General features: G+C 35.9%; 1 protein-coding gene across 1 annotated transcript in view; it reads left to right on the top strand.

Moving 5' to 3' along the window:
* Positions 1 to 595: 595 nt before the first annotated feature.
* LOC126973990 (glucose dehydrogenase [FAD, quinone]-like) overlaps positions 596 to 14537 on the top strand; it is a 39821-nt gene continuing 25879 nt past the window's right edge. The window contains exons 1-2 of the mRNA XM_050821338.1: positions 596 to 707; positions 10847 to 10881. Coding sequence (XP_050677295.1) covers positions 10864 to 10881 — 18 coding nt within the window. The 5' untranslated portion in view covers positions 596 to 707; positions 10847 to 10863. The remainder of the gene's footprint in view (positions 708 to 10846; positions 10882 to 14537) is intronic.

Raw genomic sequence — 14537 nt, 5'->3', positions numbered from 1 at the left:
TCTCTTATAGGCTGTAAGTCCTAAGTCATCTTTAAAAATACGCGACATGGTTCTAGGGTCTATCCTCATCTCCCGAGAAAATGTTTTGCTTTCGGACGGGATTTCTTCGAATTCTTTCCCTTATTGCTTTGACCGCCTTTTTCGTACGAACACTACGTGGACGGCCAGATCTTTTTCAGTCACAAACAGAGGAGATCTCATTGTACCTATCAATAGCCCGATACATAAACATTTTACTAATACCAAGTGTATGGAGAGTTTTAAAAATTGCATTTGGCTCAATACCTACTTTGTGTAATGCAATCACAGCGATTCGGTTCTCTTTAGAATATTGTACAATGTATTGGATCCAAAATAGGAAAACGCAATGAACAATCATATAAAAATTACAGATTCCAAATTCAATTGTAATATTTTGATTATTTTTAACTGTAACAGTATTTATGGCCAGACTAAGTATAGTTGTAAGAATTGTTTTGTTTTGTATTTATAATAAAATTGCAAATGTAACATAAAACAAACAAATTGGCTAATGAGCGAAGCCATCCTTGGCAAGGAATAAAAGCAGAAAGATGTGACTGTTGAAACTTGTTGTTGTTAGCGCGTCTTCAAACACACGCGCCTCCGATAGCTCCGTGTGTTAGTTTTATTTATTTATTTATTTTATTTAAGTTTTATCTGTGATATATAATTTATGTGAATAAAAGGTAAGTGAAATTGTAATCAAACTCCTGTTTAATTTTACCTATTATATTTAGCATTAAATTAAAATATAAAGCATAAAATATCTAAAGATACATTTCCAGAAAAATTTAATGTAAGTTATGTTTGTTCTTCTAAATTGCGATAAAATGATCACAATAATTTGCCAGTGTTATTAAACAGCTTAAGAAAATATTTGATGCTTGTATAAATTATTATTATTCGCATTATAAACAAATAACTTGACTTATCGAATGTTATACTTTATTTTTATAAAACCAAAATAATCTTTTTATATTTTCATTAGAACTACCATAAATGTTATATTGAAAATGTTTAATATACCGAAAAAACTATCAATATTTTTATACAAATTAGAGAATTAACCTCTATTAATCTCCTAAACATATATTAAATTTATGAAATAACTTATTAGGAAATCAAAATAAAACTCCCGTTGTTTATGAACGGATACTTCTTATCATTATGCTCCGTTAGGTGTTGTGAGGTGACTCTACAATTCCGTACATTTCAAAGGAACATTCAACCTGTTTTAACAAAAATAAGCTCGTGCTAAGACGTTCGCGACCAGCGTTTACAATTACGAAGTTTGCTTTAGGTTTTCCCGAATACAACCTTTTTTTGGTCCGCTCTTCACGCTCGTATTGAGATAACGTAATGATTAATTTATAAACTGTACTTTGATTACTTATATAAGGTACAATAATATTTTGTATTCGATGTGTTAATTCACTTTTCAAATGGAATTAAAAAATTTGCGTCTAGACTGACTTTTTTAAAAGTCTGGCAACACTCCTTTGGTGTTGAAAGAGAATTTGAGCGGCGGTGATCACTTTAGATCAGGTAACCCGTACGGTTGTTGGTCCTCCTTTTCCTATAAAAAAGCAGTATTTCAAATTGTACAGCAATATCATAGCAGAACACTTTACATCAAGGAGGGTATAATTTGCTGCAGAATGGGGCTATTTGCGCTACCTAGGTCCTAAAGAATCTGGAAGAGAAAAATTTAAAGAAATGTTGCCTCTAAATATTTTCTTGTTATTGTTATGTATGTTCATAAGCACATTAACAAATTTGCTAGAAACTGTGATAATAATAATGTTAACACGAGGAACAAACAGAAACTTGTTATGCCTACTACTCGGTTAAGACGAGTTAGCAAGTTTTTTGTTGGACGATGTATGAAAATGATCAAAACAAATGTGTTACGAAATTCAAAAGATTTGTTTTTCGTTAGTGTGGTAAAGGTACTATAACATAAATGACTTAATAATACCACAGATTGGGAATGGAGCGACCATGGTATTATGTAATAAATTTTATTGTACGATATTACATTGTAACCTTGCGCCCGTTCTTCTCAGGTTTGAGGAATACCTTTTCTAATGGGTTTTTTAGTTTAGCTTTTAACTTTCAATAAGTGATATCGTATCCTAATTTTAATAAAAATATAACATTTGAATTATTAATATTAATTATGTACTTTACCTGTGTTAAGTTTTCTTGCACAGTATGCCGGGTAGGTTTTACCATTGGAGTAAAAAGTGAGAATACCTGCACAGATAGTAAAATATTGACACTTGCTTTCTTCAAGTGATCACTTAGCTTCAACTGAGAGAGTATCGCGCAATTTATTTATTTTGTACTAATTATTTAAACTTGATATACTTGTATATAACATTCAGGGGATCAGACCTAACTACCCTTAAGTGAAAAGCTACGTCTTACACTCGCGATTTTTATGTCACAAAAGTGTTGGTGCATTGCTCAAAATAGAGGTTAACTGTCAAACTCAGTTTACTTCGACGTTGTCACAGCTGGCACAGTCTACCTGTATGATTAAATTATCTAAGGGCAAAATTATCGGGTCAACACTTGTATTTAAATAAAACTGATATAAAATTTATGACTTGAAACCCATTTCGATTAAAATTCATAATACATTCAAGCAACCAGTTCGCGAGACAATATAAGCCATTTAGAGAAAGTAAAGATTGTATTTTATGAGAGGATGATGTCCCTTTTCAATAACATAATTAAACTTATATTATAAAATAAAATAGCGGTTAGACTAAATATTCAAAAAAAACGATATAATATTTAACTTACTTATACTTTTCCTTATCGCCTTTTCTTAATTCATTTCATTCATTTTTCTTATCGTTGGTAACGCCAGTTGTCCAAATAACACACATCCTTTTCCTTAACCCCTTACACCTTTATCCTAGTAATTTAGCCGGTACAAGTTAAGAATAAACCGCGAGCCGCGACGTATGGTCGTATGGCGTAACACACATTCCGTTAAGTAACCGCGAAGGTTGAGCTCCCACAACATTTAATTATATATCCAGGAAATCCTCGTATTCCTGTTGATTTACCGCCGTGAGATCGTAGTGGTTTCTTCGTTAAGTGTCCCGCGATATATATATTGTAGCTCTCCAGCACACTCAGGCGAATATAGAAGAACCCAGGATCTTGCAGAAGAGGTGAGTACCGGCTATTCCCTTTATTCCAATGATTCCTATTCTGTTCACCTAAGTAAACCTTTTATTAATACAGTCCACTCTAAATTCCCTGGCGCAACCAATCGTCTTTTCTTCATTAGTTGCATTCATATTTCTTATCGTCTCTTTTTCATTCATTCATGTCTTACGCAACTCCGTAATTTCAATATGTCATCTTTCGGTTCCATATTAAATATTTTTACTTTTTATATAAGATTATATGTTCTCAGTATGGAAAACTGTGGAATGAGCTTCCTTGTGCGGTGTTTCCGGGTCGATACGACATGGGTACCTTCAAAAAAGCGCGTCCTTAAAGGCCGGCAACGCTCTTTTGATTTCTCTGGTGTTCCAAGAGAATGTGGGCGGCGGTGATCACTTAACACCAGGTGACCCGTACGCTCGTTTGTCCTCCTATTCCATAAAATAAAATAAAAGTATGATATGTTCATATATTTTTGATTTACTTTATATATTTGTAATGCTATAACAAGTAGCCGACCCCATCGCTATTCAACGATCTCTTCCAGGTAACCTTAAGTGTAGGAAATTTTATTTAAAACTTGGCATAAGGCAATAAATTAACATATTCTAGAATATATGTACACAGATAAACACATATATATATATACCTATATACATACTTACTTTTATATATGTACAATGGAAATGAAAAATAGTAAACTACAAAATAATAAGATAAAATATATTATACTCGTATTGATAAAAAGTTATGTATATATATATTTTTTTTACTTAACAACTAGCTGTACGAAATAGTTCTTAGATTTCCTCCGTTAATCGTTTATAGAACGAATATTACAAACAAAAAAAGCTTTGTTGAAGTGAAATGAAATGAAATTTATTTGTTTCTATGAGTTGTGGTATCATAGTTGTTATGCACAGCACAATTCGAAAATATCTAGGCATTCAAATATTTGATTGTCAATACTAGAATTATTATATTTATACACATCACATAGCTATAATTCAACAATATAATATAAAATTTATTTTATATTAACTATGTGTTTTATACTAATGTTTACATTAGTTTGTAGGTGCCACTCTCAAATAATAACATTAAATACCATTCTATTAACTAAACAATTATTCTAAACTATAGAAGCATTTATTTACTAGCGATAATTTTTATAATAATAATTATAAGGTAGGCTGCAACTGTCTAAAGACGATACATTAAATTTGTTATAAGAGAAATTATCAATAAAATTAAATTATTAAAATTAAATAAAATTAACAATAATTATATTACTATGGGGTCATGCTGCTGACATTGATATAGTGTTTGCTCTGCAAAAGAGAGCTGTTCGTGCTATGGTTGGCTTGGTTATAGACAGTCTCTCAAAGAAAAATTTAAAGAAATAAATATTATGACTGTTTAACGTCAGTACATTTATGAAAATTTAATATATGTGCACAAAAATCGTCACCTTTTTGATCTTAATAGTTTTCATTATTATAACACTAGAAATAAGGGACATAATAGCTTTAAGGGTAAATGTATACACTTCTACAATAAAGTCCCAGCCACTGTTCAGGCATTGTCTATAAATAAATTTAAATGTTTTATAAAAAAATGGCTCTGTCGTAAATCCTATTACTCCACTGCTGAATATCTAAATGATCGGACAGCCTGGGACTAGATTGTGATTATTTTATAGCGACTGTACAATATTGTATATTTTTATTGAAAAGAGCGCATAAAAAAAGAATGCTGGGAGAGTTTCTTGCGCCGCTTCTTCTCTCTCAGAGCGCCATTTGTTTCCGAAGCGGTAGTAGTATCTAGTAGTATAAGAAATGACATCAAAAAGAATTCTAAAGGAATCAATTTTGAGAAAATAAATGCCTTTTATGCCTTTTTATCAAGTAACAGTTAATTATCACAGTTTATAATTCTTTACATTAAGAGCATACTTATAAAATATGTTGAAACATGCCTAGGTGCATAGAGTGAGTTATACTTTTTTATGGAAAAGGACAATCAAGCTTACGGGTCACCTGATGTTAAGTGATCACCGCAACCCATTGTCTGTTGTAACACCAGAGGAATCACAAGAACGTTGCTGATATTATAAAGAGTCGAATAAAGGATTATACATGGTAATAGACATAATACATGGGGCACACTAAAAGTTTTGTACTTCTAGCTAATCGGCACTTTTTGAATTTCGAATGTTATATTTTTTAAAACGTTGCAACCTTCTTAGTAATAAAAAAAATCAATTGGCGGGAAATCATACACATACATACGTATCACACTTCAAATGTCTACGTACGCAACGAAAATGGAATTAAGTCGAAAAGATTTTAGAGCGATGATTTTTGGGACGTGGATTATTGTTTTGAACCCGAAAAAAAACAACAATCTTGTGAATGGGTGTGTGAAAATGAGAACAGGCCAACAAAAGTGAGGCAGGCGAGAAACGTTGATAAAAAAATTATCGCAGTTTTTTCTCCGCTACGAGGGGTCCCATTTGCACAATTTCACTTGAAGATCAAAAGAGTGTTAATGTCGAGTGGTATTCTACCATTTGTTTACCCAGGGTGTTAAAAAAAGACGACCAAAAAGCCGAGATCTCCTACATCATGACAACGCTTCTTCACACACGGCCAACAAAACTAAGTCATTTTTAGCTTCCGAAAAAGTACAACTCGTCACCCATCCGGTACATAGCCCCAACCTAGCACCCTATGATTTGTGTATTTTCTCCAAAATCAAAGATTTGATTTACTTTTACCAATTCCGAAGAGGCAGTGATAGCGTTGAATCAGCACAAGAAGCACAAGACAAACATGCCTTCAGATCTCTGGTACTGCTGTTTTAAAAAACATTTGTTTAAAATGTAAGAGAACTTTGAAAAGCAATTAACATAATATTTTGGTTATAGCATGTTGTTTTTTTAAGTTACGCAAAACTTTTAGTGTGACCTACGTACAAGCATCTAAAAGTAATTTACGTAAAATATGACTTGGCATAACATTTTCTTTAACTTTGCTAATATTAATCGAATGAAAGTATTTTGTGTAAACTTTTAGTGAAATTACAAATTTACTCAACTTAATCTTAAATTCAAATATTGTATAGTTGTGAAACAGTTAAAAACACCCGCAAGGGTCATTTGCTTCAAAGGCTTTTCTATCAAGAAAATTTAATGAACATTCGGTTCTAGAAATATTTGATATAAGAAAATTAAAAATAATATATCTAAAAAACCAGACCCGTCATCTTCCCATATGATGCTAAATAGAGAAAAATAAACAGTATTTTTTCAAAGATCGACTTTTCTTCTTATAGTCGGAGGCGGCGCGGGCGGTACATCATTGTAAGTTGGTTCTTTTCCACAATAGTTATAAATAGAGCTTTGGCTGTTATAATATAATATAATATTTACACACTTATACACAAATTATGTTGCCCCAAACTAGGCATATAGCCGGTAATTATGGGTTTGTGACAACGATATAACCATACATTTTGTAAGCATGATAAGTTGTGATATCCTCGGTACAAAATAATCCAAAGTTATCTATATTTATAAAAAAAAATACGACGAAAATACTTCACGATCGGTCATTACATTGTATATACTCATAATATGTGTACCTTACATTTACAAAACATCTAAACTTTTAAAAAAAGGGAAGTATCTAATGTGAATGGAATGTATCTAATGGAAGTGCCAAGGCCGCCAGCCACGTTTCTTCCTGCATTATTTTGTCCTGCTTTTGCTCGATGCCCCCCTAAAAAATAGTTTTATATTTTTTTTTTTTGAAAAAATATTTATTTCTTTAATAAAAATGGTACAAACATAGTAATGGATGTGACCTTCTGTGTGAAACACTTGTGCCAGAATGCCGCGCTCTTAGGTTCACAATTGATATCTATAAAATATTAATATCTAAAATATTATGACGCGTGCACTCCGTACAATTAATGGAATAGCCTCACAGACAGAACTGTTTTATTACACGCAGGGTGAATTCACGAGAGTGAGTAGCGTTATTTATAATATTTAATAAACTTATAATATAAAAATGATAAATGTAATAATGTATGCACCTCTATCGAATTGGAATATTCTGTAATTACAGAATGTATTTTGATAAAATAAATAAATAATGGATTTACCAATTGGAGACTCCTTTGCACAGGATGCCGGCTAGATTATGGGCACCACAACGGCGTCTTTTTCTGCAGTGAAGCAGTAATGTGTAGGCATTACTGTGTTTTGGTCTGAAGGGCGCTGTAGCTAGTGAAATTACTGGGCAAATGAGACTTAAGATCTTATGTCTCGAGGTAACAAACGCAGTTGTAGTGCCGCTCAGAATTTTTAGGTTTTTCAAGAATCCTGAGCGGCACTGCATTGTAATGGACAGGGCGTATGAATTTCTTTCAGCTGAACGTTGTGCTCGTCTCGTCCCTTATTTTCATAAAAATGGATATTCTTGTGTGTATCACTAGAAAATACATGGGTCAGTATGTATGCTTGTGTGTGTATATAATATCTACTAACCACACACATACCCTTTCACACCCACACACATACGCTTTCACACCCACACACAAACATACATACAGTAAATAAGAAACACAAGACGCAGTTGTTCTGTATTATATCTTGTTGTAAAACTATTGTAAAATAATATTGTCAATTTGAGTAATCTATAATGGCCTTAAGAATTATGTTATATATTATTGTTTATTAACGTTTACTGTAACGCTGTTGATTATCAATAAATAAATAAATAAATATATAGCAAATATTATATATTATATCCATAGTGAGTAACATTCATCCAGAATATGCATTTTATCTTTACCACAACATTCATTAATTAATTATATAAGAATTATAATTAAATATACAATATTTGATATTATACTTTACATTTTAAATATTATAACATTTTCATAACGGTCGTCTTTAGCGGATTGTAATAAAATTACGCGTTATCGCAAAATTAAAAATAACTTGGTCAAGGTTTATGTCAATAGTTAAATATATTACAATAGAAATTATTTTAATTATCAAAATACACAAAATCAGCTCGAAATTTTCAAGTATATTATAAGTACTTACCTATAGTAGTATATGTAGTGTTGGTAGGCCCACCATAAGATGGACGCACGGAGTAGGTTGGATGAGGGCAGCGCAGGACCGATTGTCATGGCGATTCTTGGGGAAGCCTTTGTCCAATAGAGGACGTCTTCCGGCTGAAAAGATGATATTGAAGGATTGACGAATAGGCTTAGTTCTGCAGCATATGCGGTTTAAAAAATTAGACAGGTAACTGACAGATACGGCACGACTAGTTTACTTTAGTTATTTCCATAGTATCATGTCCTATGGTAAGTATATTGTTTTGGGGCAGTATAGCCGATATTAATACCATCTTTGTGTTGCAGTGTTCTGCTATTCGCGCTAATTATAACCTCGGTCGTAAAGAATCATTAAGAGAAAAAATTAAAGACTGTTGACTGATGCTTCTCAATATATTCTTGATAATGTTCTATATGTTCATAAGTACATTAAGGCATTTGATAGAAACTGTGACAATCACGAGAAAATATGAATATAGAAAATGTGTTATGCCTACTACTCAGATAATTCGAGTTCGTCAGGCTTTCATTGGGCGATTTATAATTATGCTTTTACAATATGATCCCAGATAATGTATAAAACAAAAACGTTTGTGTGGGAAATGTTATTACAACTTAAATCCCTCAGGCTCTTTAACTATAAATGTTTATTGCACGATATCACATTATAATCCATATATTTCTTGAGCCCGTTCTTTTTCAGGCATTCAGGTTTCTGAGGCAGTGAAGTTTTGTAATAGTTTTTGACATTCAATAAGGAATTTTTGAATCCTTTTTTGAATGAAAATATTTGAATTTGATGATGAAGCTATAGCTTAATTAGGATGACAATATTATCCAAAATTTAGCAATGTTGAGAAATTACGCTATTTTTTTAGCACGAAAATGACTTATAGGCCGACAAGCTTATTGTGGTGATAGACGGGCTAAAAGTGACCACTTAAGTCAGCGTAACTCTCTTTAATTTTTAAAACCATATTGTCTACCAATAAAATTAAATACAGGAATTGTACTACAAAATCCACTACAGTAATATTTACCGTCATTTGGATGTGGATCTTTAGGGCAGTGATAGAATAGATTAAAACATCAACCACCACAGGGTCAACCACAAAATCAATGCTTTAGCCATTTTAAATATGACTACTTCCAGCGATAAACTTGTGTAGAAGAAAATAAAGAACAACAAACGAGCACGCGTACACCTGATTGTAATCACCGCCTCTTGTAATACCAGAGGAATCATAGGAGCGTTGCTGACCTTATATTATAGCATCGTAGTCGTCAACGATTCTACCTACAGTGCCACCGTCGCTTCGCAAAATAAAATATTTCTTTAAATATTTGCAGTAATACCAATCATATTCGTTTCAACATACGTCTATTGACCACCATACTCTCAGAGAGTAGACATAGAACTAAAACAATGGAATTAAGATATCCCCAGGCTCAGGTTTTATAAATTTCATTTAATTTTCTTCCTCAAGGCACTATTGCCGAAGCGTACAGTCCTCAGAGGTTCAAGTGTGTTGTATCCTCATTAATAAGTATTACTTATGACTTTAATGAGCCGTGCAGATTAGCTATGAGGATGTACTTGCACAAACTGGTTTTAAGCATTTAGCACGGAGAGTTCTGAGCACTCTGAGCACCAGAGGTGTTCTAGTTCATACCAGCAGCCTAATTCCACCGGACATTACGTCAAAATGCCAAATTTCACCCCCACCATGTTGACGTCTGTCAATCTACAACCCCGCGTTTTCAGAGAAATTTCTTGCCTCAATATGACTTAAGGACCTTCAAAATAAGAGCCTGCTCCCATCGGCCAGCAACTCATCTCTTAATTCCACCTCTTATATATTATGTTTGAAAAAAATTAAAATTAAATAATCATAACTTTGCCTTCGTGCCCAATCTGCTTGCAATGAGCAGAGAGTATGAAGAAAACCTGGGAACCTATGATGTTTCGTAGTTGCGTCCTGCCCTTGTTAGCTGAACAGATGTTCCGCTGGTAGCTGCCCAAGGCCAGTTTAGCTTGATTATAGCCCGGTTAGTAAGTAACGCGTTAACTGCTGCACGGATTTCTCGATTTCTTAATAATCTACAATTAAGAGATTGCCCATCGCTGCAGAAATATTTAGGAACTATGAAAGGAATTATACCTCTAATGGATAATTTACCCAGACTTTTTTTTCAATAGCAGGTTACTTTAATTATTCTAAATTAATATATATTCCCCTTGATATGGATTTTTGATGCGATTCCGATATTTCGACACTGAGTAGACTCCAGTTTTGAAAGGCCAGTGCCAGTTGCCACACAGATTATTAAGCCTTTTATTTTCTTTTTCTGATTTTTTAAAGATTAAGCTAATATTTGTTTTGTTTGTCAAAGATAAAATTTAGACCCATAACTTACATTATTATTGTTTAATCATTAATCTGTTTTACAATTGATTGATTTTATTATATTGACAGCAGTCTTTTGCTTGTTTCAGATTTCAATTTGGCGAAAATGATAAGAGCTGCAGAAGTAAGTTCTTTTTTGCAACATTTGTTTTATAAAATATCTTTAGATGATAATACGGGTATACGACTAGTTTTTTATTTAAAAAAAATAGTCGAATAGTTAAGATATATATAGTAATTACATAGTCAGTTTTTTTATTAGGCAGTAACTGAATGAAAAAAGTAATGAATAGTGGTAAATGTTAAAAGAAAAGAAAACGTTTGACATTCATAAGTTTCACATCCTTGACCTACATGAATAAAGTGCTTTTAATTTGATTTGATTTGAATGTAGAGGAAGCGCGTGAGGTTTGTAAGGATTAAAGTAAGTGGCGTTCTGTTGTGTCTGCCTACCCCGACGGGAACAAGGCGTGAGTGTATATATGTATTATATATACATTAAAATTCCAGCTGTCCAGCTAATTGTGCTTTGTAATGGATCGATGGATGCTAGTTGGTCCTGTCTTCAGTGATTATTATTATATTTATAATATACCATTTTAAAGTTATTAGTTTAATATACATGTATTTCTCGTATAATTAGTATATATAGCATTAGTGTTTCTCGGACAAACAGGACAGCAACACCACGGCACCCCGCTCCACGCTTTATGTGGACTTCTGTAATATCAGGGGAATTCACTCCAATTTAAACGCCATCCATCACCACTTTGAGACGGCGCAGCCGGCCTTGTGTTTCCTTACGGAGACGCAGATATCAAGACCTAGCGATACGTCATATTTAACGTACCCCGGGTACAAAATAAAGCATAATTTTATGCCTCATGCCGGGTATGTGTACGTTAGGGAGGATATCTGCAGCTGTCGCCGTCTCAGCAATTTTTAGGGTAGGGACCTGTCTACTCTCTGGCTTCGCGTAGATTTAGAGGACCGCGTCCGCATCTGTGTGTCTACAGGTCCCATAGTGGTAACGCAGAAACGGATCACCTCATGGGCTGCGTTCAAGCGGCATTTGATGACGTGCTTGCTCAGATCCCCTCCGCTGAAATCGTAGTCTTGGGTGACTTCAACGGGCACAATGCCGAATGGCTTGGATCACGTACTATAGACTACGCAGGGCGATCTGTGCATAATTTTGCATTGACGTTTGGTCTGTCCCAATTGGTTGAGTCGCCAACGCGGCTCCCGGAAGTTGATAGCCACATGCCATCCTTATTAGATCTGCTGCAGACTACACATCCCGATGGTTACCAGGTCTCTGTCGACGTCCCTCTCGTCTCGGACCGTCCGACAATTGCCTGGTCAGGAGTGTAGTGCCTATCCGACGCCAACGTCGCAGACCACCAGCGACCCGCCGCGTTTGGCACTACAAGTCAGCAGATTGGGATAGGATGCGTTCCTTTTTTGCATCCTACCCTTGGGGCAGGGTTTGTTTCCCTTCGGATGATCCTAGTGCCTGCGTTGTTGCAGTAGCCGATGTGATACTGCAGGGTATGGATATTTTTATACCATGCTCTGTAGTACCGATCGGTGGCAGATCACAGCCCTGGTTCGATGCGTCAGTTAAAGCTGGTTCGGCGCTGGGTTCAAAGGATCCGAACTGCAAAGTTCTGAAGAGGAAATATAACCGTGCCTCGAGATTTTTTAAGCGTCAAATCGCCCGTGCGAAATCGAATCACGTCGTCAAAATTGGCGAGCAGCTTTCTAGTTACCCGACCGGAACACGCAAGTTCTGGTCGTTGTCGAAAGCTGCTCTTGGTAACTTCAACCAGCCGTCCATGCCGCCGTTGCACATGAGGAATGACACCCTGGCCCATACGGCAAAAGAGAAAGCCGATCTCCTGTGCAGTCTTTTTGCCTCCAACTCGACTCTTGACGACAACGGAAAAACACCGCGAGAGCGTACAGTTCAGATAGAAAACGGCGAGCTCTGCTTTCGTTGGACGTCAGGAAGTCGAGTGAGCCGGATGGCATTACTCCAATCGTGCTTAGAACGTGTGCCCCTGAGTTGACGCCGGTGCTAACGCGTTTATTCCGGCACTCTTCTGGTTCTTCTTCTTCCGGTCTTCAGTTGATCAACGACCAATTTTTTCGCCAAGGTCGGTCGGCAGGTGATCTTCTGGTATATCTAACGCCGCCCATCTATGTGATGGGCGGCGGCTATTGAAAGCAAGGGGGAACGCCTGGCAGTTAGCCTGGATATAGCGAAGGCCTTTGATTGTGTATGGCACAAGGTGCTCCTCGCAAAACTTCCATTATTTGGGCTTCCCGAGAGCTTATTCAAGTGGACCTCCAGCTTCCTCACTGGGCGGAGCATACAGGTCGTTGTCGACGGTTATTGCTCGAATCCCAAGCCCGTGAACGCTGGAGTGCCCCAAGGCTGTGTGCTATCTCCCACGCTGTTTCTTCTGCATATCAATGATATGTTGGACACCGCCAAAATACATTGCTATGCAGACGACAGCACTAGTGATGCCGTATACACGGGCCATGCAGGTCTCTCTTGGGAAAACGTCGACCAGTGCCGGGAGAATCTTGTGTCTTCTATCGAGTCCTCTCTCGAGAAGGTCGCGGAATGGGGTAAGTTGAACCTTGTCCAATTTAACCCCCACAAGTCTCAAGTTTGCGCGTTTACCACTAAAAAACCCCATTTGCCGTATCACCGCTCTTCGACAACACTTCCCTTAAAGCCTCGGCCAGTATCGGAATACTGGGTCTCGAAATTTCGAGCGATTGCCAATTCCGTGGCCATCTGGAGGGCAAAGCCAAATTGGCTTCGAAGAAACTGGGCGTCATAAATAGAGCACGGCAATACTTCAAGCCGGCCCACATTCTAGTGCTCTACAAAGCGCAGGTCCGGCCACACATGGAGTATTACTGTCATCTCTGGCCTGGCGCATCCCAGTATCAGCTCGATCCATTTGACCGCGTGCAACGCAGAGCAGCTCAAATTGTCGGGGACCTAGCGCTCTGTGAACGGCTGGATCACTTGGCGTTGCGTAGAGACGTCGCTTAATTGTGTGTATTCTACCGCATTAATCACGGGGAGTGTTCCGAAGAGCTGTCTAACCTGATTCCTGTCGCCAAATTCCACCTTCGCACGACACGCCACAAGTTAGGATATCATCCCGACCATCTGGATGTGTGGCGGTCCTCCACAGTGCGGTTTTCAAGGAGCTTTCTTCCTCGTACTACGAAGCTGTGGAATCAGGGACAATACGACATGGGTAGGTACTTTCAAAAAAAGCGCGTACACCTTCCTTAAAGGCCGGCAAAGCTCTTGTCATTCCTCTGGTGTTGCAAGAGAATGTGGGCGGCGGTGATCACTTAACACCAGGTGACCCGTACGCTCGTTTGTCCTCTTTTTCCATAAAATATATATATATATATATATATATATATATATATATATATATATATATATATATATATATATATATATAATACCTTCACTTATGTACAGTGTAAGTATGGGGACTGATACATCTACTGCACTCGATACCATTTTGATTTTTTTTTTTTTTAATTTAATACGTTTTATAATTTTTTTGACCTACTTCACAAGAAAGTCAAAACGTTTGAATAATTTTTGTGCATCACATTGCAAGTGTTGTAAGTATAAAATATAATGTTAGAAATGTTAAAACTGTAAAATATATGAATTTAAAAGTATGCCAATGTGTTTCTTCCCACTTCTTCTCAATAAAGCTCAAACTTTTC

This window comes from Leptidea sinapis, chromosome 31, assembly GCF_905404315.1.
Source record: "Leptidea sinapis chromosome 31, ilLepSina1.1, whole genome shotgun sequence".
Classification (NCBI taxonomy): Eukaryota; Metazoa; Arthropoda; class Insecta; order Lepidoptera; family Pieridae; genus Leptidea; species Leptidea sinapis.
This window is presented reverse-complemented; position numbering and strand designations above follow the sequence as displayed.